Below are 22,008 nucleotides of genomic sequence, written 5' to 3'. Positions count from 1 at the left end.
TAAAAGATATTGCCTTTCCTGCTGGAGCTCCCTGGCCCATATACAAATATCTGTAAACCAGCCCAAATGTGATGGGAACACATAGGTAGGTGGACCAGGAGATTGAGATGACAGTTTGGCACAAATTGGCATTGACCTGTGTGACCTTGAGCAAGTCACTTAATCTTTATGAGCCTTAGTTTCTTCCTCTGGTTGCCTTTGATTTGATAAGGTCCCTTTGAGGTCAAAATCTATGATCCTGTCTTGCTGGGAATCTCCTGGCATTTAGGCGATGACAGTTTTTATAACCTTACATTGGTAATTTGATTAGTAACTTAAGCACCTTAGGAGAATTTGTAAAGTTCCCTTTGGGAAGAAAAGAAGAGTCCATTTCTAAGCTCTGAGTCTCACCAGGGCACGTTTTCTATAGTAACACAAATGGCAGTTGGCTTGGCCTGAGCCCCCTCCTCCAGTAAGTAGGTGGGTGTGGGGTTGGAGGTGGGGAGAGAGGCTGCTTTCTTTCCTCCTGAAATAGTGTAGCCCTACCTCTGGTTCTCTGTTTTCTAGGTGGAGAGGAATATAGAGTGAAAAGAGCCTTTCAGAGGGCTTCTTGTCAGAGCTTGAATGCTTGCTAGTTTCTTTCTCATCTATTTCCCAGCTCCCACTGCTTGTCTCCCAAAACATAATTGGCCAAGTTAACTTTTCAGGCAGAGATTAATTTGCTGGTAGGACTATTTCGATGGTGTAGCTTGTTCTCCCCATGTAAGGGATGCCCTGATTCTGGTTACCGATGTGACTTTTCTCGTCCTGTTGAGGTTGCATGTTGTTTTGTTCCCAAGAACATCTTGTACGTATTTGTTTTCTCTAGTTGCCATTCATTCTTTATTGATCAAATCACCTTTATCAAGCACCTCTATCCACCGGCATATACTGGCTGTTAGAGAAAGGTAGACGTGACAAGAAGAGCTGCTCCCAGCCCCCACAGAAAGCTGCCGAGTGGCTGCACAAGCCAGTGCAGACAGACACCTGGAGAAGGAACAGTGTTTTAGAGGAAGGGTTGTGCATCTTTGAAGATAGAAGAAAGCTTCCAAATCATGACAAAAGATTTCAGAGCTACCCAGACCAGTTGTGGAGTGAGGAGGAGTCTGTGATTTGGAACATCTGTCCTAAGCTCTTCTTGGCCACTGGTGAAGCTGAGATAGAATCAGTTCTTCATTGACCATTGTCACCTCTTTCTATGTTTGTGCCTCAACCATGTCTCTTCCCACACTTGTAGACTTTGTGTTAGCTCAGAAAAGGACTCTTGGAATCTTCTCTGCCATTATGTAGAAGATCTCCTCTATGTTGAGCCTTTTCTTCACCTTCTTGCCTTCCCTGAAACCCAACTGTGGAAACCTTACCTTCTTACCTCATCCCTGATTGCTACTTTGGGGTACAGAAATATACCTTCATCCTTCCATTTCTTATGTAAAGTTCTTCTCTAAACATCTCTGTTATTGTCTGATGACCCTTAAGACCCAATTCTGTCTTTCTTGATGATGTTAGTAACTAGCTTACTTTGTTCCAAGGCACCCTGTGGATCACTGGGCCTTGCCATGTGCACTTCTTTAGCACCTAAAGACCACCGAGCTTTTCTCTGTGCCCTGAAGCTTAATCCTCCTATACGTATTGTTTCCCCCCAATTAGAGTGTGAGCTCCTTGGGAGAAGGCACCATTTCATCTTTGTCTTTATAGTTCCAGAACTTAGCACAGAGCTTGGCAAATGGTGAGCATTTAATATATACTTTTCATTCATCTTTTCATTTATTGCTTCTAACTACAGCTCTATCTAGCCTTGGCCACTTAGTTACTTCAGATGTTGCCTCTTCACCACTTCCTTGAACTGCTGTGCCCATTGTACAATTCCCAACCCTGTCCATTTTCTCTGTTGTTATTCCTGAATGGTATAGCCCCTCAGACCTGGTCCATTGCATATCCATCATGACAAGTCTCAACCAGTCCTCGTTGATGTGTAAAGATCCCTTCCTTGTAGGTTTGGTGCCCTGGTGAGCTTCCCCTAATAGTGGCAGCTCTAACCCTTCTCTTTCCATAAGCCCTCAGCCCTACCTTCACCTCCCTGACTCTAGGCAGACAACCCCATACCCTCCTCTTCTGAATCAAAGGTCATCTGATGGGAGCTCCCTTATCTCTCCACTACTCCACTTCAGCTCATCTCTTTCATTCTCCCTCTACATGCACACATCCGTTCCTCCAATCTAAGAGGAAACTTGTGCTGTCTATCCCATCACCTTTCACCTACTGAAGCATATTGTTCTCCCCTTCACAATCTCTCTTAATTTCCTCTCACAGATTCTTCCCTTTTGCCTTCAGAAATACATAGCTCATCATAGAAAAAAATAATGAACTTTGACCCCACTGTCCTCTTCAGCTACTCACCATCTCATTTCTCCCCTTCCTTTTACTGCCAAACTTATCAAAAGAATGGCAGGTCCCTCCTGTCTCCATTCACTTCCCACCCACTCGCTCCTAAACTCCCTATAATTTGTCTTCCATCTCTACTACTCTACCAAGATTGCACACTAAGAGGTCATCTCTGCCATCTGCACTGGCTTTTTCTCAGCTTTCATCCTCCTTGACCTCTTGGCAGATCTGACACTATTAACCACCCTCTGATAGCGCCTTCTCATTATTCCGTCCACATGCACTCCTAACCATGGACATCTCCCAAAGTTCAGTCCTTTCTATGCTCTTCTCTGCTGTTATCCAGGCCTGCCTCATGGCTTTAAACATCCCCTTTATGCTGATGACTCACAAATCTACATCTTCAGCCCCAACTACTCTTCTGAGTTCAGATCCCATATTGCCAGTTACCTGTAGGACATTTCTAATTGGATGTGACATCATCACTTGAGACTCAACATGTCTACAGTTGAACTCACCATCTTCCTGCTAGCCTTCCCTCCAGCTCTGATTCAATGCCAGTTCTCTTTACATTGGTAATTTGATTAGTAACTCCTAGTTCTCTCAATAATATTTGAAAGCTACTTATTAGTCTGCCATATCCACTCACTCACCAAGTCCTACTTTCAAATCAACAAGCATTTTTTAAGCACTATGCTAGGCACTGGGGGCACAGAGACAAAAAAAAGGAAAAAAAAAAGGAGTTCACCTTCTCTCAGGAGAAGCAACGTGTACATTCAGAAGTAAATACTGGGTAATCCAGAAAGGCTTCATGTAGGAGGTAGCACTTAAGCTGAGCTTTGAAGGAAGTTAGGAATTGTAAGAGTCATGTGAGGAGGAAAGGCATTCCAGGCATGAGGGCCATAACCTATACAAATGTATGGAGGCAGGAGATGCAGTGTCATATATGAAGAACAGCAGGTAGGCATTGGCCTCCTTGGGTTTTCCTTCTCCTGACTCCAGGCATTTTTACTGGTTGTCCCCTATGTTCCTATGCCTGGAACTCTCTTCCTCTTCTTCTCTGCTTCCTGGCTTCCCTAGATTTGTTCAAGTCTCAGCTACTTTCTGCAAAAACCTACCCCAGGCCTCCTTTCCCTTAGCGCCTTCACTCTGAGGTTACTTCCATTTTATTCTGTCTACATCATGTCATCTCTTTCATTAGACTGGGAGCTCCCTGAAGGTAGAAGGTGTCTTGCCTTTCTTCGTATCTCTAACACCCAGCACAGTGCCTGGCACGTAGTAGGCTTGTTGGCTTGGGAGCCTTGAGGAAGTATAAAAAGGTTAGAAGAGCTGTTATGGAGAGCAGGAGAGGGAATTGATTAGGGAGGTGTAAATGGAGGGCCCAGTGCAGATGATGTAACATACACACATTTGTAGTAGCTACAGTCAAGCCAGTTTTGTGATTTTTCTCCAGCTCTATTCAGCAGAACATGGATAATTGAGTTAATTATCTCTGAACAGGCACAAAACGTTCAATTGGACACTATTACAGTAGCGCCCCCCACCCTCCACCACCAGCACCTGCAGTAGGTATCTGTTTTCAGTGGCCACGGTCGGTGCCATCAGCAATTGTCAAGACCGTTTCTTCCATTTAGTAAAGACGGGCTTTTGTTGCACAATGTTATGCAAAGCCTGAATTCAGTCATCTGGGGTGTTATTGGTTCTTCAGGTAGTGAGTGTTTAAAGAGGGTCATTGAACATGCTCTGCCAGTAGGAAATCATGTTTTGGGAGTCTGTTGACTGTCAGTTTTTTCACTGGGGCTCTTGAATGGTCGCATAGACCTTGAAGACACGAGAAAAGATGAAAGGGTTAAATCAAAACAAGGAAGCTAGTCTTAAACTGTCTATTGATAAGTGCCAATTTTAGAGAGCCTCTGTAAGCTGGGAGTGAGTATGGATGCAGCATAGATAGTAGTGGTTACCAGCTGGTCACATCCAAGTAATCTGCACGAACTAAAGGCTTGTCTAGGATTTGGTAGTGACTGCTGCAAATGGGTGAAGAATGATGCTATGACTTCCATGCCTCTCAGTGACTTTACCCATGAACATGGAATTAGAAGAAAACCTAAAGCAGGAGGAAAAGTTGAGGCTGGCCTGGCATTCCTCTTATACCATCTGAAGATGATTGGAACAAGAAGCATGAACCAGCTTTTAATGACATGATCGACTGCTTTCCTCATGCATTGGTGTTGGTTTATGCATATCCTAGAAGACCCTTTGTGCTGCACACTTATGCTAGCTTGGGTGCACTCTTGTATCAAAAGAGAGTGGTGGCCACCAAAAACTCAGTGTGTTTGCCAGTGAAGGGCTTCCAGGTGGTGAGGCTCACGGTCCCCAATGTCACTTGGAATTCTGGGCTTTGAAGTGGGCTGTCACCGAGAAGTTATCCCCACAGTTGTGGCTTTCCTGTCAGAGTCTGTTTGAACTGGTAACATGAAGCAGAGACTTTAAAAGCAAACTACTTAAAAAGGGGGCTGTTGGTCTTGGCAGGCATCAGGGAGTCCAGAGCCACACCTTACTGCCCTGAGGAAGAACTAGGGCCCGGGCAGAGGGCTCAGTGGAGGCAACATGAGGCATCTCTAGGGCATGCATATAGTGCTGCCAGGAATGAGGTCACAGGCTTCAAAATTTACCTGGTAATGTTTAGGTCACATTTGCTCACTGACCTGTGCCTCACATTGTCAGAAGAGGAAGGAAGGAGAATTTCATTATCTTAGTCATGAGGTCAACTGAAAGAGACCTGAGGTCAAAGCAACAGATAGAAACAAGTGGTGTAGGGTCTTCTTTCCTTCTGCTGTTGTCAAGATCTCCAGAGTCCTGCTAAGGAATTGTAGTTTGTGTGGAAGAGCCCAAGAGAGCAGCTCCATGGAAAGGTGGTCCATAGCAAGGAGGTAGAGGGTCAGGCACCTCGCCCTCAAGCATGGCGGGGCCCTGCTGAGACATGCATAGGACCTCTCAGAGAATTGTTGGACTTCATGGTGAGCAGGAAAAAAGGAGCAATGAATCAACCAAGCAGAGCCTGAGAAGGACCTCAGCCCGCTGCGGACTGTCAAAGATGGATCAGAACTCAGTCGATGGAATCAGCGAAAGGTTGGATGCTCATGTTGTGGGTATTTTCTGGAGGGTTGGAGAAGTTTTTCAATTCTATCCCAGGTCCAGAGAGGCCTCTGTTCAGATTGGAGGGCAGCACGTAGAGGGCTGGGCCTGGAGTCAGGAGAAGTCTGAGTTCAAATTTGGCCTCAGACATCTTTGAGCTATGTGACCTTGGGCAAATCACTTAACCACTGTCTGCTTCAGTTTTCTCAACTGTAAAATGGGGCTACTAATTGTACTAACCTTGCAGGGTTGTTTTGAGGATCAAATGAGAAAATATTTATAAAAAGTACTTAGCACAGTACCTTGCACATAGTAGGTGCTATATTAATGCTTCTTTGTCCCTCCCTCCCTTCCTGTCTGCCTGCCTCCCTCCCTTCCTCCCTCCCTCCCCTCTCTCCCTTCCTCCCCTCTCTCCCTCCCTCCCCTCTCTCCCTCCCTCCCTCCCCTTCCCCTCTTCCCTTCCTCCCTTCCTCCCTCCCTTCCTCTCTCTCCCTCCCTTCCCTCTCTCCCTCCCTTCCCTCTCTCCCTCCCTTCCCTCCCTTCCTTTTCCTCTCTGTCTCCCTCCCTTTCTCTCTTCCTCCCTCCCTCCCTTCCCATTTATTATTTTCCAAGCACTGTGCTCAGCACTGGGAATGCAAAGACAAAAGGGACATGGTCCCTGCCGTCAAGGAGCTTACACTGTAGTGGAGGACACAACACCTATACATAATGTATAGAAAATGAATGCAAGGTGGTTATGGAAGGAAGGGTACCAGCAGCTGGGAGTGTCAGGAAAGGCTTCATGTAGAGGGTAGCACCAAGACCTGAACCCAGTCTGGAAGGGAGCCAGGGATTCCAAGAAGTGAGGAGGTAGTTCGTTCCAGCCAATACACGGCACAGAGATGGGAGATAAGAGTGTCCTGTGCAGAACAGTAAGTGAGCCAGTATGAATGGGTCACAGAATGTAAGGAAAGGAATAAATTGTAAAAAGACTGGAAAAGGGGGAAGGGGCCAGGCAAAACATGCCACACAAAGGAGCTCGTGTTTGATCCTGGAAATCATCACAGAGAGAGCCACTGGAGTTTGTTGGGGGTTGACGTGATCAGATCTAGGCCTAAGGAAAATGATTGGTTTGGGGAGAAGCTTCAGAAATAACTCTACCATATGTTCCATGTTGCATATGCCCTCTGCAGTACATTGGTATTGCTGCCCTGCTTCTTCCATCCAGCAGCTTGTCTGTTTGTACGTATGATCGATGTATGTGGTGGCTGTCCGTAATCCTAGTGTGAATGCCATGGGCCATGTTATGCTGCTATGATGTATGTCTACAGATGTTCATGTCTGCCCTGTGTATTTGCAAGAGATCATAAGTGTTTCCTTGAGCGGGAAAACACAGAAACGTCCCTTGCTCTTGTCTGCCAAGGCTGGGGTCACCTCAGTGGGATGGCTTCCCTGTCTGGGATTTGTCACTGAATGTGCTTGGCAAGCAGTACTGAATGGAAGGGCACCAGCATTCAGTTCCATTTGATTCCATGTGCCAAATGTTCTAAGAGGTCTAAAGCTCCTAAGTCTTCACCGTAAAACTGGCCCAGTGAATGAATTGAATGCACGAGTCGCAGCTCAGCCACCAACTGTTCTGTTGTCTGTGCTCCTGTGCCAGATGCAGGAATGAAGTGCATTGTGTGGTTCTAGAACTTCTGGGTTTGGGGCAGCTCAGGGAGAGGCTTCATGGGTAGGACAGGTGCCAGGTACATGTTTTAGTATTTAGGCCAACGGTGAAACAACTGCATTCAGTGGAGCATGTTGGGGAATGACTTAATCATACCAAAGTCACATGACTAGTACCAAGTGAAACCTGAAAGTTCATATTGGGTAAAATCTCCAGAGAGAGGCAAAGTGTGTCCGTGGGGGCGGGGGGTGGTTTCCAAGGCTATCGTCCATTCTGAAGGTGGCCCCGCCTGCTCTGGTTCCTACTTCCTGTTAAATAGGATTAGATTGGTGCTGCTTTATTATTAGCTTTTAGTATATTATAGTTAGAGACCTGGTAATACCAGGCCCCCTTCCTCACTCTTCTAATGTACCTTATATTCATCCAAATGGCTTTTGTTGCTATCTAATTCTATGAAGTATCCCTTTGGTAATTTGATCAATATAGGATTCCTTCTGTAATATTTTAGCTAATGCTTAGCACAGTGACTAGCACACAGTAGGCCCTCAATAAATGCTTCTTGATGACTGGTTAAAACAATCATAATTTTGACTATACCAGGTCTTTTCACTCTATGCCACATTACTCAGTGATCTCATTAAAACTATGGTGGTTCAACGGTCATCTCTAAGCAGATGATTCCCACCCAGAACTCTATGTCCAGCTCTAGTCTCCTAGAACTGCCTCTTGGACATTTTGTACTAGATGTCCCCTAGGCATCTTCAACTCAACATGTCCAAAACTGAACTCAGTCTCCTCCCTAAAAACTTCCCCGCTACTGTCAAGGGCACTTCGATTCTCTCAGTCACCCAGGCTCCCAATCTCAGTTGACTCCTTACTCACCTCTCTATCCAATCCATTGCCCCATCTTGTCATTTCTACCTTTTTCCCATAGGCCCTCATCCCCTCACACCTGGACTATTGGATCGGCTTCCTAATTGTTCTCCCTGCATCACGTCTCTCCCCCTCTCCAGGACATCTTCTTCTTACCTCCTGAGATGATTTTTCTAAAGTGTACATCTGACCATGGCACCCCTCTGCTCAGTGAATTCCAGTGGTTCCCTGTTACCACCAGGACCGAACATTAAGTCCTCTGGCATTTAAAGCTCTGACCCTTCCCTGCCTTTCCAGTCTCCTTACGCTTTTCTCCCTCCACACTCACTCTCCAATCTAGCCACATTGGCCTATTTGCAACTCCTTGACCATGAGACTCCATCTCCCATCTCTGTGACTTTGCACCAAAATTCTGCCCCCTCACTTCCACCTCTTCACCTCAAATTGTGTCTCTTCAGGAGACCTTCTCTATCCCTCTAACTGCTGTTAACTTTCTATCTCAGAATTCTCTCTATATCTGTCTAATTATTTACATATTTTCTCCTCCATTAGAGTGTACTCCCCTTGAGGGGAGGGACTGTGCCTTTCATTATATTCCCAGTACTTTGCACTCAGTGCTTGGCACATAGTTCGTTAAATGCTTGTTGAATAACTGACAGACCAGACGTAAACACTGAATAACTTTCCCATTTTTAAGATTTTCTTTTATTTCTTCTTTATTTAGAGTTGTCATGATATAAGGAGTGGGGGTGTGTGTGGAGACCCAGCTTCAGAGTCTAGAAGACATAGGTTCAAGTCACGCCTTTGACACTGGCTGTGTGTGTGTATAACCCAGGGCAAGTCACTTAACCTCTCAGTGCGGTACACAGAGGAGGTACTGTCTACACTGGCGAAAAGTCCCTTCATTTAGGAAGGGTTCCTATGCAAATGAAGTCCAGTCCCTATGCCTTATTCTTTTTTGTAAATTAGTTAATTTATTTATTTTTAGTTTTCAACATTCACTTCCATAAGTTTTAAATTTTCTCCCCCTCCCTCCCCAAGATGGCATGCGATTTGATATAGGCTCCACATGTACATTCCTATTAAACACATTTTCACATTAGTCATGTTGTATAGAAGAATTAGAACGAATGGGAGAAACCATGAGAAAGAAAAGAAAAGAAAACAAAAACAAAACAAAAAAGAAAATGGTCTGCTTCTCTCTGCATTCAGACTCCATAGTTCTTTCTCTGGATGTGGATGGCATTTTCCATCATGAGCCCTTCGGAATTGTTTTAGGTCCTTGCATTGCTGAGAAGGCTAAGTCTATCAAAGTCAGTCCTCACACACTGTGGCTGTTACTGTGTACAATGTTCTCCTGGTTCTGCTCACTTCACTCAGCATCAGGTCATATAAGTCTTTCCAGGTTTTTCTGAAGTCCATTTCTTATCACACAATAGTATTCCATTACATTCACATACCATGACTTGTTTGGCCATTCCCCAATCGATGGGCATCAATTTCCAGTTCTTGGCCACCACAGAGATTGCTGCTATAAATATTTTTGTACATGTAGGTCCTTTTCCCATTTTTATGATCTCTTTGGGATATAGCCCTAGAAGTGGTATTGCTGAGTCAAAGGGTATGCACATTTTTATAGCCCTTTGGGCATAGTTCCAGATTGCTCTCCAGAATGGTTGGATCAGCTCACAGCTCCACTAACAATGAATTAGTGCTCCAACTTTCCCACATCTTCTCCAACATTTATCATTTTCCTGTTTTGTCACGTTAGCCAATCTGATGGGTGTGATGTGGTACCTCAGAGTTCTTTTGATTTGCATGTCTCTAATCAATAGTGATTTAGAGCATTTTTCCACATGCCTGTAGATATCTTTAATTTCTTCCTCTGAAAACTGCTTGTTCATATCCTTTGACCATTTATCAATTGGGGAATGACTTGTATTCTTGTAAATTTGACTCAGTTCTCTATATATTTTAGAAATGAGGCCTGTATCAGAGATACTAGTTGTAAAAATTCTTTCCCAGTTTTCTGCTTCCCCTCCGAATCTTGGTTGCATTGGCTTTGTTTGTGCAAACCCTTTTCAATTTAATGTAGTCAAAATTATCCATTTTGCATTTCATAATGTTCTCTATGTCTTATTTGGTCATAAATTCCTCCATTCCCCATAAATCTTACAGATAAACTATTCCTTGCTCCCCTAATTTGTTTCAGCCTTTATGTCTAAATCGTGTACCCATTTGGACTTTGTTTTGGTATACGGTGTCAGATGTTGGTCTATGCCCAGTTTCTGCCATACCATTTTCCACTTTTCCCAGCAATTTTTGTCAAATAGTGACTTCTTATCCCAGAATCTGGAGTCTTTGTGCTTATCAAACAGTAGATTGCTATAGTCATGGACTACTGTGTCTTGTGTACCTAACCTATTCCACTGATCCACGGCTCTGTTTCTTAGCCAGTACAAAGTAGTTTTGATGACTGCTGCTTTATAATACAGTTTAATATCTGGTATGGCTAGGCCACCTTCCCTAGCATTTCTTTTCATTAATTCCCTTGATATTCTGGAGCTTTTGTTCTTCCAGATGAATTTTGGTATTATTTTATCCAGCTCTGTAAAATAATTTTTTGGTAGTTCCATTGGAATGGCACTGAATAAGTAAATTAATTTAGGTAAAATTGTCATATTTATTATATTAGCTTGGCCTAACCATGAGCAACTGATGTTTTTCCGTTTATTTAGATCTGACTTTATTTGTGTGAAAAGCGTGTGGTAATTATGTTCATATAAGCTCTGGGTTTGTCTTGGCAGATAGACTCCCAAATATTTTATAGTGTCTACAGTAACTTTATTTTGTTTTGTTTTGTTTTGTTTTTTGGAGGGGGGAAGGCAGGGCAATTGGGGTTAAGTGACTTGCCCAAAATCACACAGCTAGTAAGTGTCTAAGGCTGGATTTGAACTCAGGTCCTCCTGACTCCCAGGCCGGTACTCTACTCACTGCGCCACCTAGCTGCCCCCTACAGTAACTTTAAATGGAATTTCTCTTTCTATCTCTTGCCATTGGGCTTTGCTAGTAATACATAGAAATGCAGATGATTTATGTGGGTCCTATCTCTTATTCTTGTAACAGTTATTTTAGAATTGGGTTGCTGTTTTTTTACAAGTCTCATGTAGTTGTGTTTCTTGGAAGCTTCATTCCTAGCTAGTTCATACATTTTATTTTTACCTTGAATTTTTCTTCTTGTTTTTTCCTCCTGGGTTTTGTTCAGTTTAATCATTCAGTTGTGTCCCTCTCTGTGACCCCATCTGGGGTTTCCCTGGCAAAGATACTGGAGTGCTCTGCTATTTCCTTCTCCAGCTTATTTTACAGATGAGGAAACTGAGGCAAACAGGGTGAAGTGACTTGCCCAGGGTCACCCAGCTAGGAAGTGTCTGAGGCCAGATCCTGACTTTGGACCCAGCGCTCTGTCCACTGCAGCACCACCTAGCTGCCCGTGGGTTTTGTTAGTAACATACGGTAAGGCTGATGATTTTCTGGATTTATTTTGTATCCTGTTATGTCCCCCTTAATTTTATGAGGAAAGGCTCCCGTGTTTTCCTTTTGCAGATAACGCTAGGCCTTGCAAGTTTTATGTAGGTACTTTGTTGTAGTTTTGGATCGGTAAGGAAAAGTCCTTTTATTGTTAAAGGTCTTTTCCTTCATCTCTTGACAGAACCGTGTTGTTTTCATTCCTTTTTATTAATTTGTTAATTCTTTCCTCCTGTACTTGGATCACTAGTATAAATCTAATGAAGGATTTTAAAATATACTGTTGTATTCTTTTTGCTAACATTTTCTTAACTCTTTTTGAACCAATGCTCATTAGTGATACTGGCTCATAGTTTTCTTTTTTCCTAGCTTAGACATCAGGTTCATATTTGTTTTAAGAGAAGGAGCTTAGTTTTATGGTGCTTTCCTTCTTTTTTATGAACGGTTCGTGTAGTATAGGAGTTATTCAGTCTTTAAATATTTAATAGAATTCACTTGTAAAATCCATCAGTTAACCTACAAGTGCTTAACTATGTGCCCAGCACTGTGCTAGGCACTGACCATGTAAGTACAAAGTAACCCTAAATGCACACTCACAGTGAGCTCACATCCCAATGAAAATGAGCACATCTCAAAATATACACAGTGTAGACATAATGTTAGTAAATCCAAACATATAAAAAGTCATTAATTCTAAGGGAGTTTTGGAGGAAGGACCCTTGCAGTCAGGGAGATCAGCAAAAACTTCATGTGGAAGATGGTTCTGGAGCAACAGGACTCAAAAGTGGAAGTGAGGAGAATGAGCATCAGAGATACGGAAACCAGAGGTGAGTAAAAGAGAAAAGGCCAATTTGGTTGGACTCCAGAATGCAAGACAGAATAATGTCCAGTGAAGCCAGAAAGCTGCTTTGGGGACACATTGTGTAGGCCCATAAAAGGCCGTAAAAGAACAGAGTTGAGATTTTTTTCCTGTGGACAATATGAAGCCATAGAGCCGCTTAAGTAGTAGAATCACGTGTTCAGATCTGTGTTCATGGAAAACGACTGGAGTGGAGAGGATCTGGAGGCAGGGAGGCCATTTTGGAGGCTGTTACAATAATCTAGGTCAGGGCTTCTCAAACTTTTTCCACTCAAGACCCCTTCAGCACTTCTCACAGTGGTGAGAGGTGATGGGGCCTCTGTGAGTGGAGAGAAGGGGTCAGATGCAAGAGATATAGGGGTAGAAATGGCATAATTTGTCAACTGATTAGATAACAGGGGTGAGGAAGAGGGAGGAGTTGAGGATGATGCTGAGCTTACAAAGCTCAGACACTAGAAGAAATCGTGGTGCCTTTAACAAAAATCGGGGAGTTTGGTTTAGTGGGAAAGATCTAGAGTTGAATTTTGGACATATTGAGTCGAAGGTGTCTCAGGCACATCCCGTTTCAAATGAGAGTTAGGCACTGGAACTCAAGGGAGAAACTAAGGCTCCATATCTAGAGATGAGAGGCACCCCATGAAAATGGCTGAGGTCGCGAAGAGAGGAAAGAGGGAGAAGAGGCCCAGGACAAGAGCTCAAAGAATACCCACTCCCCTTTTGATGGGTTCTCTCTCAGAAATCAGCTTATTGAAATTCTGGATTTCTTGTTTGGCTCATTCGCATAATTTCTATTTAATGCATCCTTTTCATTTAAGGTTTCAGATGATTTGAGTACGGTCAGTGGTGTTCAGGTGAGTGTTTCATATCTGGCCCCACTTTTCAGTTTAATTTGCATTATTAACATTTTCTTCCTTTTCCTTCTCAAGGCCAGACAATCAACACAACCCTTAGTGGGAGCCTTGGTTTGTAGCCTGCTCACACTGGGAGCTGCTTCCGGCTGCCTCCAGCACATCCCTGAAGCGGCTTCTGATGATCTCCTTTTGTTTCCTTTCCAATCCTTGTCAATTCCTCCTTCTCTGGTTTTTTCTCAGGATATCACTTTTCCTCTCACTTTAAAAATCAATGGTTTTTTGATTAAATTTGTGTCTCTTTTTTCCAAAAGCTTTCTTTAGAAGCTCAATTTTCCTTTTGTTGGCTTTTTTGGCTTCAAAAATTCTGCTTTTGTGCTTGTTGAGGGATTATTAATTTGCTGATCATACCGATTCTTTTTAGTTCTGAGCTCAGTTCTCTTTTGGTAATATGTCTTCGGAGAGATACGCTTTCCTCTAATGACTGCTTTCGCCGGAGATATTGGTTCGTTGCCTCCTTAGAGTTCTCTTTAACACAGTTGTATGTCATCGATTTGCTCTGGCCTTTGTTTAGCATGACATTCCTTAAAGCCGTGCGCTCCTCCATCCAGCGTAGAATAGATTCCCCCACCCCTTGACTCCAGGTCCTGCATCACCACCGAGATAGAGGAATTCCACTGAAAATAACCATAGCCAGTATAAAATACTTGGGAGTCCCCCTACCACAGGAACCGTAAGAACGCAGTTATAAAACTCTCTTCACACAAATACAAGGCGATCTCAATATTTGGAGAAATATTAATTGCTTCTGGGTAGGCTGAGCCAATGTAATAAAAATGACAGTGCTACCTGAGTTCATTTGCTTATTCAGTGCCATGCTAATCAGACTGCCAAAGAATTACTTTATAGAGAAAATACGATTCATCTGGGTGAGTTTAAAAGGTAAGATTGTCAAGGGAATCGACGAAAAAACCGCCATGAAGGGAGGGGGCCTAGCAGTACCACACCTCAGACTATGCTACAAAGCCGTAACAAGCAGAACCACTTGGTACTGCATAAGAAATGGAGACGCTGATCGGTAGGGTAGATTGGGCCCACGATCTACAGAAGCAGATGAACCAAGCCGCCATGAAGGGAGGGGGCCTAGCAGTACCACACCTCAGACTATGCTACAAAGCCGTAACAAGCAGAACCACTTGGTACTGCATAAGAAATGGAGACGCTGATCGGTAGGGTAGATTAGGCCCACGATCTACAGAAGCAGATGAACCAAGTAGCCAAAGATCCCAGCTATTGCCTCGGGGGCTTTTTTGGCTAGCTCATGTCCTCTTTGAGGTGAGCAGGAGCCAAGTGCACACACAACTTGGCCTTGCCACATTGGGGATAGGATGTAGATGAAGGGTACCAGTCCCAGCTCTGCTTTTCTTGTATTTCAGCAGGTGTACCCACAAGTAGAGATTCTTTGGCTTATGACCAAAGCCTGGAATACAGGCATCTACCAGTATAATGAGGGCCTGTACGTAACTGCTGAGAAGTGGTGTGCTTTGGCAATTCGCTTTCTTGGCCACCTTGGCTCCCTGAAGAAGTGCTATGAACGTCAGGTAAGATGGAGGGGACACCAGGGAACCTCAGAAGAGGGGAGGGGCTAGAGAGGGGGAACAAGCATTTATTAAGCACCTGCTGTGTGCCACTCTAAGTGCTTTACAAACACGATCTCATGATCCTCACAACAACCCTGTGAGGTAAGTGCTATTCTGATCCCCATTTTACAGGCAGTCAGAGGTAAGGTCACTACAACTAGTGTCTGAGGCAGGATTTGAACTCAGGTCTCCCTGACTCCTAGCTCTGTGCACTGCGGCACCCCCAGCAGTAGGTTGCTAACAAATGAGGGGGCTGACAGATAGAAGCCACACAGAGGCAGCTGGCAACTGACTAGAAGGCCACTTGTCCCAGGATGGGATGGGCTATCTCGGGAGGGTAGTGATAGTCACTTATGTTACAGGGCACTTTGAAAGTTTTCAAAGAGTTTTCCATATAGGGTCTTATTTTAGTAGTGAGTTTCCTGTTACAGGAAGTCTTCAAATGGAGACATCTTGGTACTTGTCAGGAATGTTGAAGATTTCTTATTTTGGGTAGAGCTTAGATTCATGAGCTTCCAGTTCTTTTCGTCAGTAAGATTCCAGAATTCTAAGGATGGGAAACGGGAAGATTAAATGGATGGGGAGCAAAGGGTTAGTTTCAATCCAAATAAAGGACTCAAAACCTACCTTGACACCACTTTGCCGCGGGCCCGGCTTCTTAGAACATGCTTTCATCCTACCGACTCCAAGCTTGGCCCCAAGTGGCGAGGGGGGTGACTCGGGCTTTCTAACAGCTCTTATATTTGCAGACTTGGTTGATGCTACAAGGGATGAGCTGCTGAGTAGAGAAGAGGGGGAGGACATATTAGAAGCGTGGCACTGACTGAGGCTTCTAAGTTCTAGCCCTCCCAGAAAGACTTAGTGGGGAAAGAGCATTGATCTGAAGGGGGAATTACTGATCCAGCAATGGTTTTTGTTATAAGTCACTGGGCACCAAGACACAGGCCTAATGCAGTAGGGTCACCCTGCCCTGACAAAACCTGGGCCCTCCTACCTCCAGCAGCTGCCAGAGTCACAGGGGCTCAAACTCATCATGTGAGCTTAGCTTCGACTCTATCCTTGGTTCCTTAGCTGTTCTCTAAGCTTGTTCGGGTTTCTGTTTCCCAGATGACTGAGGTGTATGGCGAGATCCTGGCCAAGGTGGAGAAAGATAAAAGCTTGCCTTCCAAAGAGGAATAGGAGCTACCAGAACTTGGAGCACATGGAGGTCCTCAGTAGCAGAGCATCTAGGCCTGTTCTCAGGGTCTTATGGTGTTAGATTGATTAAAATGACAAGATTATTGGGGGGAGGAGGGAAAATTGTCAGCAGACATGTTTTTGAGCCTTGGTTTCTGCTGTTTTGAGGACTAGTTTCCAACATTGTTCTAACTAATAAAAATGGTGGTTCCTCTTTGCTATGTGTCTGCTGTTTATCTCTGGTCCATCTATGGTAGAATTTTTGGAAGGTGGTTGAGGTCCTTCAGCTATTCCCAGAGTCTTCTTCAAGCTAAAATTCTCTGCAGGAAATGTGTCTGTCCTCCCCTCCCCCTGACCCCCAAAACACACACACACACACACACACACACACACTCTCACACTCACACTCAGTGTTTGCCCTTTCATTCTTGGGTAGATTCAATGCTTTCCCCTCGGTGGAGGTCTAGAGGTCATACTGAGTTACTAGTGAGCAGAGAGGTAGGGAATTGACCACAGTCAGAGCTCCAAACAGAAATATTTGGTGATTCCGGGATGTGAGTGACTGTGGGGGCTTCACTCAAGTCTCCACTGTTATTGCAGAAACTTTTACCTCATTTTTCTAAGCGTTTCTTCTTCTGCAGTTTTACATATTTATATGTACAGAGAGAGAAGGAGGGGGAGAGGAAGAGAGAGGAGGGAGAGAGACAGAAATCAAGAGAGATGGGAAGAGAGAGACAGAGAGAGGAAGAGAGTAACAGAGATAGGAGGGGGGGAAGAGAGAGAAAAGAAAGAGAGAGAGAATGAGAGGGAGAGAAAGACAGGAGGGAGAGAGACAGAGACAGAGAGGAGGGAGGGAGAGAGAGGGAGACAGATACAGAGATGGAGACAGGGAGAATGAGAGAGCAGAGAAAGAGAGACAGAAAAAGAGATAGAGGGACAGAGAAAGACAGTGACAGAGAGGGGGGAAAGGGGGGAAGAGAGTGACAGAGCAAGAGACAGATAAAGAACGAGAGAGAGACAGAGGAGGGAGAGATACGGGGAGGGGAGAAAGAAAGAGGGAGAGATAGAGACAGAGAAAAATAGAGACGGAGAGAGAGACAGAGAAATAGAGAAAGGGATGGACAGAGATAGAGACAGATACAGAGAGAGAGAGATGGGGGGGGCAGAGACATAGAGACAGAGACACACAGAGAGAGAGAGAGAGAGACAGAGAAACAGAGGCAGAAAGAGAGAGAGAGAGAAAGAAATAGATTGAGAGACAGGGAAAGAGAGAAACAGAGTAAAAGACAGAAAGAGAGACTGATAGAGCCACACACACAGAGTGGGAGAGAGAAAGGAGAGAGAGGGAGAGATAGACACTGAGATAGAGAGAAAATGGGGGCAGAGACAGAGAAAAAGAGAGAGAGACAGAGAAAGATACCAAGAAAAACAAGGAGATGGAGACAGAGATGCAGAGAGAGACACAGAGAGGCAGAGAGGGACAGAGAAAGAGAGACAGAGTCAGAGTGAGAGTAAGAGAGACAGAGACAGGGATGGACAGAGAGAGAGACAGAGATACAGAGAGAGAGAGATGGAGACATAGAGACATAGAGAGAGTCAGAGATAGAGTGATTGAGAGAGACCAAGAGAAACAGAGAAATTGGGACAGAGAGAGACAGAGAAAGAGAGAGAGAGATAGAGACAGGGAGAGACATAGATAGACAAAGACAGGGGGCAGAGACAGAGACAGAAATAGCAACAGAGAGACAGAGACAGAGAGGGAGGGTGACAGAGAGAGATGGAGAGAGACAGAGATAGAGAAAGAGAAAGGAAGAAGGAGAGAGAGAAGGGAGGGGAGTGAGAGAAATAGAGACAGAAAGAGAGAGAGAGCGTGTGAGAGAGCGCTAACACGCATTTCTTGTTTTGAGGTGAGTTGAGAGTTTTGCTAAAATCTTGCCCAGGAATTACTTCCATAGAAAACAGTCAGAGCTGGAAGGGACCTGAGACTGGCAAAACTTCCTTACCGTGGTCTTTTTCTTAGATGCATTTTCTTGATTCGGTCTTTTTCCAGTTGTTTCTAAGGGTGAGAAGAGCATCACTCTTCATAGCGAAGCTTCCCTTGAGTTAAGCCAAAGTGAGCCATACAAAACATCACAACGTGTGCCAGGCCAGGCTGGGCCAGAACATTGAATATGTTGGCAGGTCCTGTTTTGTCTGATTGTTTTTCAGTCGTGTCTGACTCTTCAGGGGGATTTTCTTTTTTTCTTTTTTTAGGTTATACATGTGCAATCGTATTAAACATATTTTCACATTGGTCATGTCGTGAAAGAAGAAACAGAATCAAAAGGGTAAAGCCACAAAAAAAGAGAGAAAGTTGTATGGTTTGGTTTGCATTCAGACTCCACAGTTCTTTCTCTGGGTGTCGACAGCATTTTCCTCATGAATCCTTTGGAATTGTCTTGGGTCATTGTATTGCTGAGAAGAGCTAAGTCATTCATACTTGATCCTTGTACAATGTTGCTCTGACTGCACCCAATGTTCTCCTGGTTCTGCTAACTTCTCTTTGCATCAGTTCATTTAAGTCTTTCCAGGTGTTTTTGAAATCTGCCTGTTCATCATTTCTTATAGCACAATGGTATTCCATCACAATCATATAGCACAGCTTGTTCAGCCATTCCCCAACTGATGGGCATCCCCTCAGTTTCCATTTCTTTGCCACCACAGAAGGAGGTGCTATATTTTTGTGCATGTAGGTCCTTTCCCCTTTTTTACGATCTCTTTGGGATACAGACCTGGAAGTGATAGTGCTGGATCCAAGGGTATGCCCAGTTTGATAGCCCTTTGGGCATAGTTCCAAATTGCTCTCCAGAATGGCTGGATCAGTTCACAACTCCACCAGCAATGCATTAGTGTTCCTTTTGGGGTTTTCTTGGCAAAGATACTGAAGTAGCTTGTTATTTCCTTCTCCAACTCATTTTACAGTTAAGGAAACTAAGGCAAAGAGGGTGAAGTAACTTACTGACTCTGGGCCTCATTTTGTTTCGGTCATCACCGCTCTATCATTTTGTACAAATCTTTCCTTGTTTCTCTGACTGCACAATACTATCCCATTACACTTACATCTTATTGTTTCTACGTCTATTCCTCAATTAATAGGTGACTTTCTTTCCAGTCCTTCGTTGTCACAAAGCACACCATTATGAAGAACTGGTGTGTATTTGCCCTCGTTTCTGTTGTTGACTTCCTTGCAGTAGGATCTCCTGCTTATGATATGGATATTTAGATATTTACTGGCCCTTTAGAAGCAGGATAGCAGAGTAGAGAGAGAGCTTGCCTCAGAATTAGAAGGACCATCATTCAAGCGTCACCTCTAGCACAGACATCCAGGCTGTGTGACCCTAGCTAAGTCACTTAACTCCTCATTTCCCCTGACAATTCTCAAAGTTGTAAAAAAAAAAAGTGCCTCCATTAATGAAATCACCGGTCTGGTTAACAAAAAATGGACCTTTATTTCTCTCTTTGACTTCCTTGGGGTATATATTCAGAAGTGGGCTTCCTTTTCTTGCATACTCTTAAACGAAATCCAGGACAGTTGAACTACTTCATAGTTCTCCCAGTAACTCATCAATGTGCCCACTTTCCCACATCCCCTCCAGCACAGACTGTTCCCATCTTTGCCACTTTACAGTGTGAAGTGAAACTTAAGTTGTTTTAATTTACTCGTCTCTATTTGTGATTGGGAATATGTTTTCATGTGGTATCTTACAGCTTATAAATATGGCGAAAACTGTTCATCTCCTTGAGATCATTTATCCATTGAGGACTAGGTGTTATATGTTCTTGGCGTTAGATTTTCACGTCAGTTCCTATATACCTTAGATATCAGAATTTTATCTATATTTGATTCAAGAGCAGAAGCAGGTATAGAAGCATTTTCCCGACTCTACAGGCCTTCTTTTTATCTCAGTTGTATTCATGAATTGGTTTTATTAGTTTATTTCTATGTTATCAATTTTTTGTCCTTTATCTTATATTCCTTGTCTGGCATTAGCTGTGGGCTTACCTCTTCCTGTTCTCTTCTCATTTCTTTATATTGAGGTCACATAGATGTTGACCTTCTCATTATGGCACACAATGGAGAATGTTGGTTCAACCCTCATTTCTGCCAAACTGCTTTCCAATATTCCTAGCAGTTCTTGTCAGAAATTAAATCCATCTCCAGGAACTTCAGTTTGAGTCTGTCAAACACTGAGCTCCTTCTGTTGATCTCTGCTGTTTCTTGTTTATCTAATAGCTTCCCCTAGTCTGCCTCTGGTTTGTTTTTTAAACAGTACCAGTTAGGATGACTTGCATTCATAATCAAACTTGAATTTCAGTTATGTTGGGCCAACTTAATTCACACTTTTTGTTGAGCTTCTAGACTCTTTGTTCTTCCAAAGAAATTGTTGTGTTTGTGCCTAAAAAATCCCCCAGGCAATTTGTTATAACACTAGAGCTATAAATTAAGTAGCATTGTCATAATTCTATTGCTTTGATCCCATCATGAGCACTGAATACTTCTCTCTTCCCTTTATTTCTGTAGTTTTCCATGTACCTCTTACGTGGCTCTCAGTAGACTCCACTAACTCCCAAAGAGTTTCTGTATTTTGTAGCTATTTTGAATGGAATTTCTCACATCATTATACCCTGGGGTCTCTTAGTACCGTATAGAAATGCTCATTATCTTGCCATCTTAGACCTTTACTTTTGTTCTTTTGTTTTATTGCTATGGCTTGCATTTCTAGAATTATTTCAAATATTTGTTAAGAGGTCTCCTTTCAGGGGCAGCTAGGTGGCGCAGTGAGCAGAGCACTGGCCCCAGAGTCAGGAGGATCTGAGTTCAGATGCGGCCTCAGACACTTGACACACTTACTAGCTGCGTGACCTTGGGCGAGTCACTTAACCCCAATTGCCCTGCCTTTCCCCTTCAAAAAAAAAACTTTAATAAAAAAAGAGGTCTCCTTACTTTACCCCTCTTTACACTTAGGTTTCTAGTGTTTCTCCTCTCAAATAATGCCGTCTTCTAGTTTTAAATGTTTTTGATCATGTTAAAGGGCCCTTCCGTGCCTGTTTTTTGTTTTTTAGGACTCAACGTAAATATTTGGGGGCATTTTTGGTCAAGGGAGTTTTTTGCATCTCCTGAAATCATTGTGGGGTTTGGGCCATTTCTTGTTTATATGATCCATTAGATTGTTTCCTGTATATCGAACCATTTTTACTTCTCTGGCATGAATCTGATTTAGTCACGGTGAACTGTTTTCTGGATGCATTTTCTATAGTCTCCTTCCGTTTCATTCATTTATTTGTTTTGCATCAAGATTCCTCAGTAAAATTGATCTGAAGTTCTCTCTCTGCTTTGCCTCCCCTTACACAGGAAGCTGCCTTAAGAGTATTCTGCCTCCTCTGATTTGGAGAGTATTTTTTATAACACTTGCATTAAGAGCTCATGTCTAATAATTAACTTTCAGATCCAATGATCTGGGTTTTTTTTTTAAGAGATTGGGTTAAGCTCTGTACTTTTTGTTTTGCTAGTTTGGGCAACGTGCTAATTTGAATTCTCAGGCTGGGTGGCATATAATTGCATATGGAATTTTCTGATGATTGTCCCCACCCCTTTTCTTTATGGCTTATCAATTTAGCATCTTTTTAAGCCCTTAGTTTTATCAGTTTTATTTTTTTATTTCCTTTTGTACTAGTTTTAGGCTTGCTAATTTTATTTGCTACTCTTTATAGTTAACTACTCACTTCATTGAGCCTTTTTCCCCTTTTATTAGTATTTCAAGTCTTCAGAGATAGAAATTTTCCTGAGGACTGCTTTAGGTACGTTCTATGACTTTTGGTCTGTATTATCTTTAACATGATTGTTTCTACGGTTCATTCAGGATG

General features: G+C 43.4%; 2 protein-coding genes across 3 annotated transcripts in view; both read left to right on the top strand.

The window, feature by feature from the left end:
* Positions 1–567, top strand: part of LOC118832682 (testis-expressed protein 11-like) — a 53,636-nt gene extending 53,069 nt beyond the window's left edge. The window contains exon 19 of the mRNA XM_036740014.1: positions 547–567. Coding sequence (XP_036595909.1) covers positions 547–567 — 21 coding nt within the window. The remainder of the gene's footprint in view (positions 1–546) is intronic.
* An 11,466-nt stretch (positions 568–12,033) lies between these two features.
* LOC118832754 (testis-expressed protein 11-like) lies at positions 12,034–16,223 on the top strand. 2 transcript variants are annotated; one of them, XR_005009230.1, is made up of 3 exons: positions 12,034–13,291; positions 14,725–14,889; positions 16,036–16,223. XR_005009230.1 is itself a non-coding variant. In XM_036740096.1 (2 exons), exons 1-2 carry the CDS (start codon positions 14,683–14,685, stop codon positions 16,105–16,107), a joined length of 279 nt encoding a protein of 92 aa, XP_036595991.1. In that variant the 5' UTR covers positions 14,161–14,682; the 3' UTR covers positions 16,108–16,223. The 2 variants fall into 2 exon arrangements, 1 of the variants encoding a protein (XP_036595991.1); XM_036740096.1 differs by lacking the exon at positions 12,034–13,291 and having other exon boundaries at positions 14,161–14,889.
* The last annotated feature ends 5,785 nt before the right edge of the window (positions 16,224–22,008 follow it).

This window comes from Trichosurus vulpecula, chromosome X (assembly GCF_011100635.1).
Source record: "Trichosurus vulpecula isolate mTriVul1 chromosome X, mTriVul1.pri, whole genome shotgun sequence".
Lineage (NCBI taxonomy): Eukaryota > Metazoa > Chordata > Mammalia > Diprotodontia > Phalangeridae > Trichosurus > Trichosurus vulpecula.
Note: the sequence above shows the minus strand (reverse complement) of the source record. Positions and strands in the feature narration are given on the sequence as shown.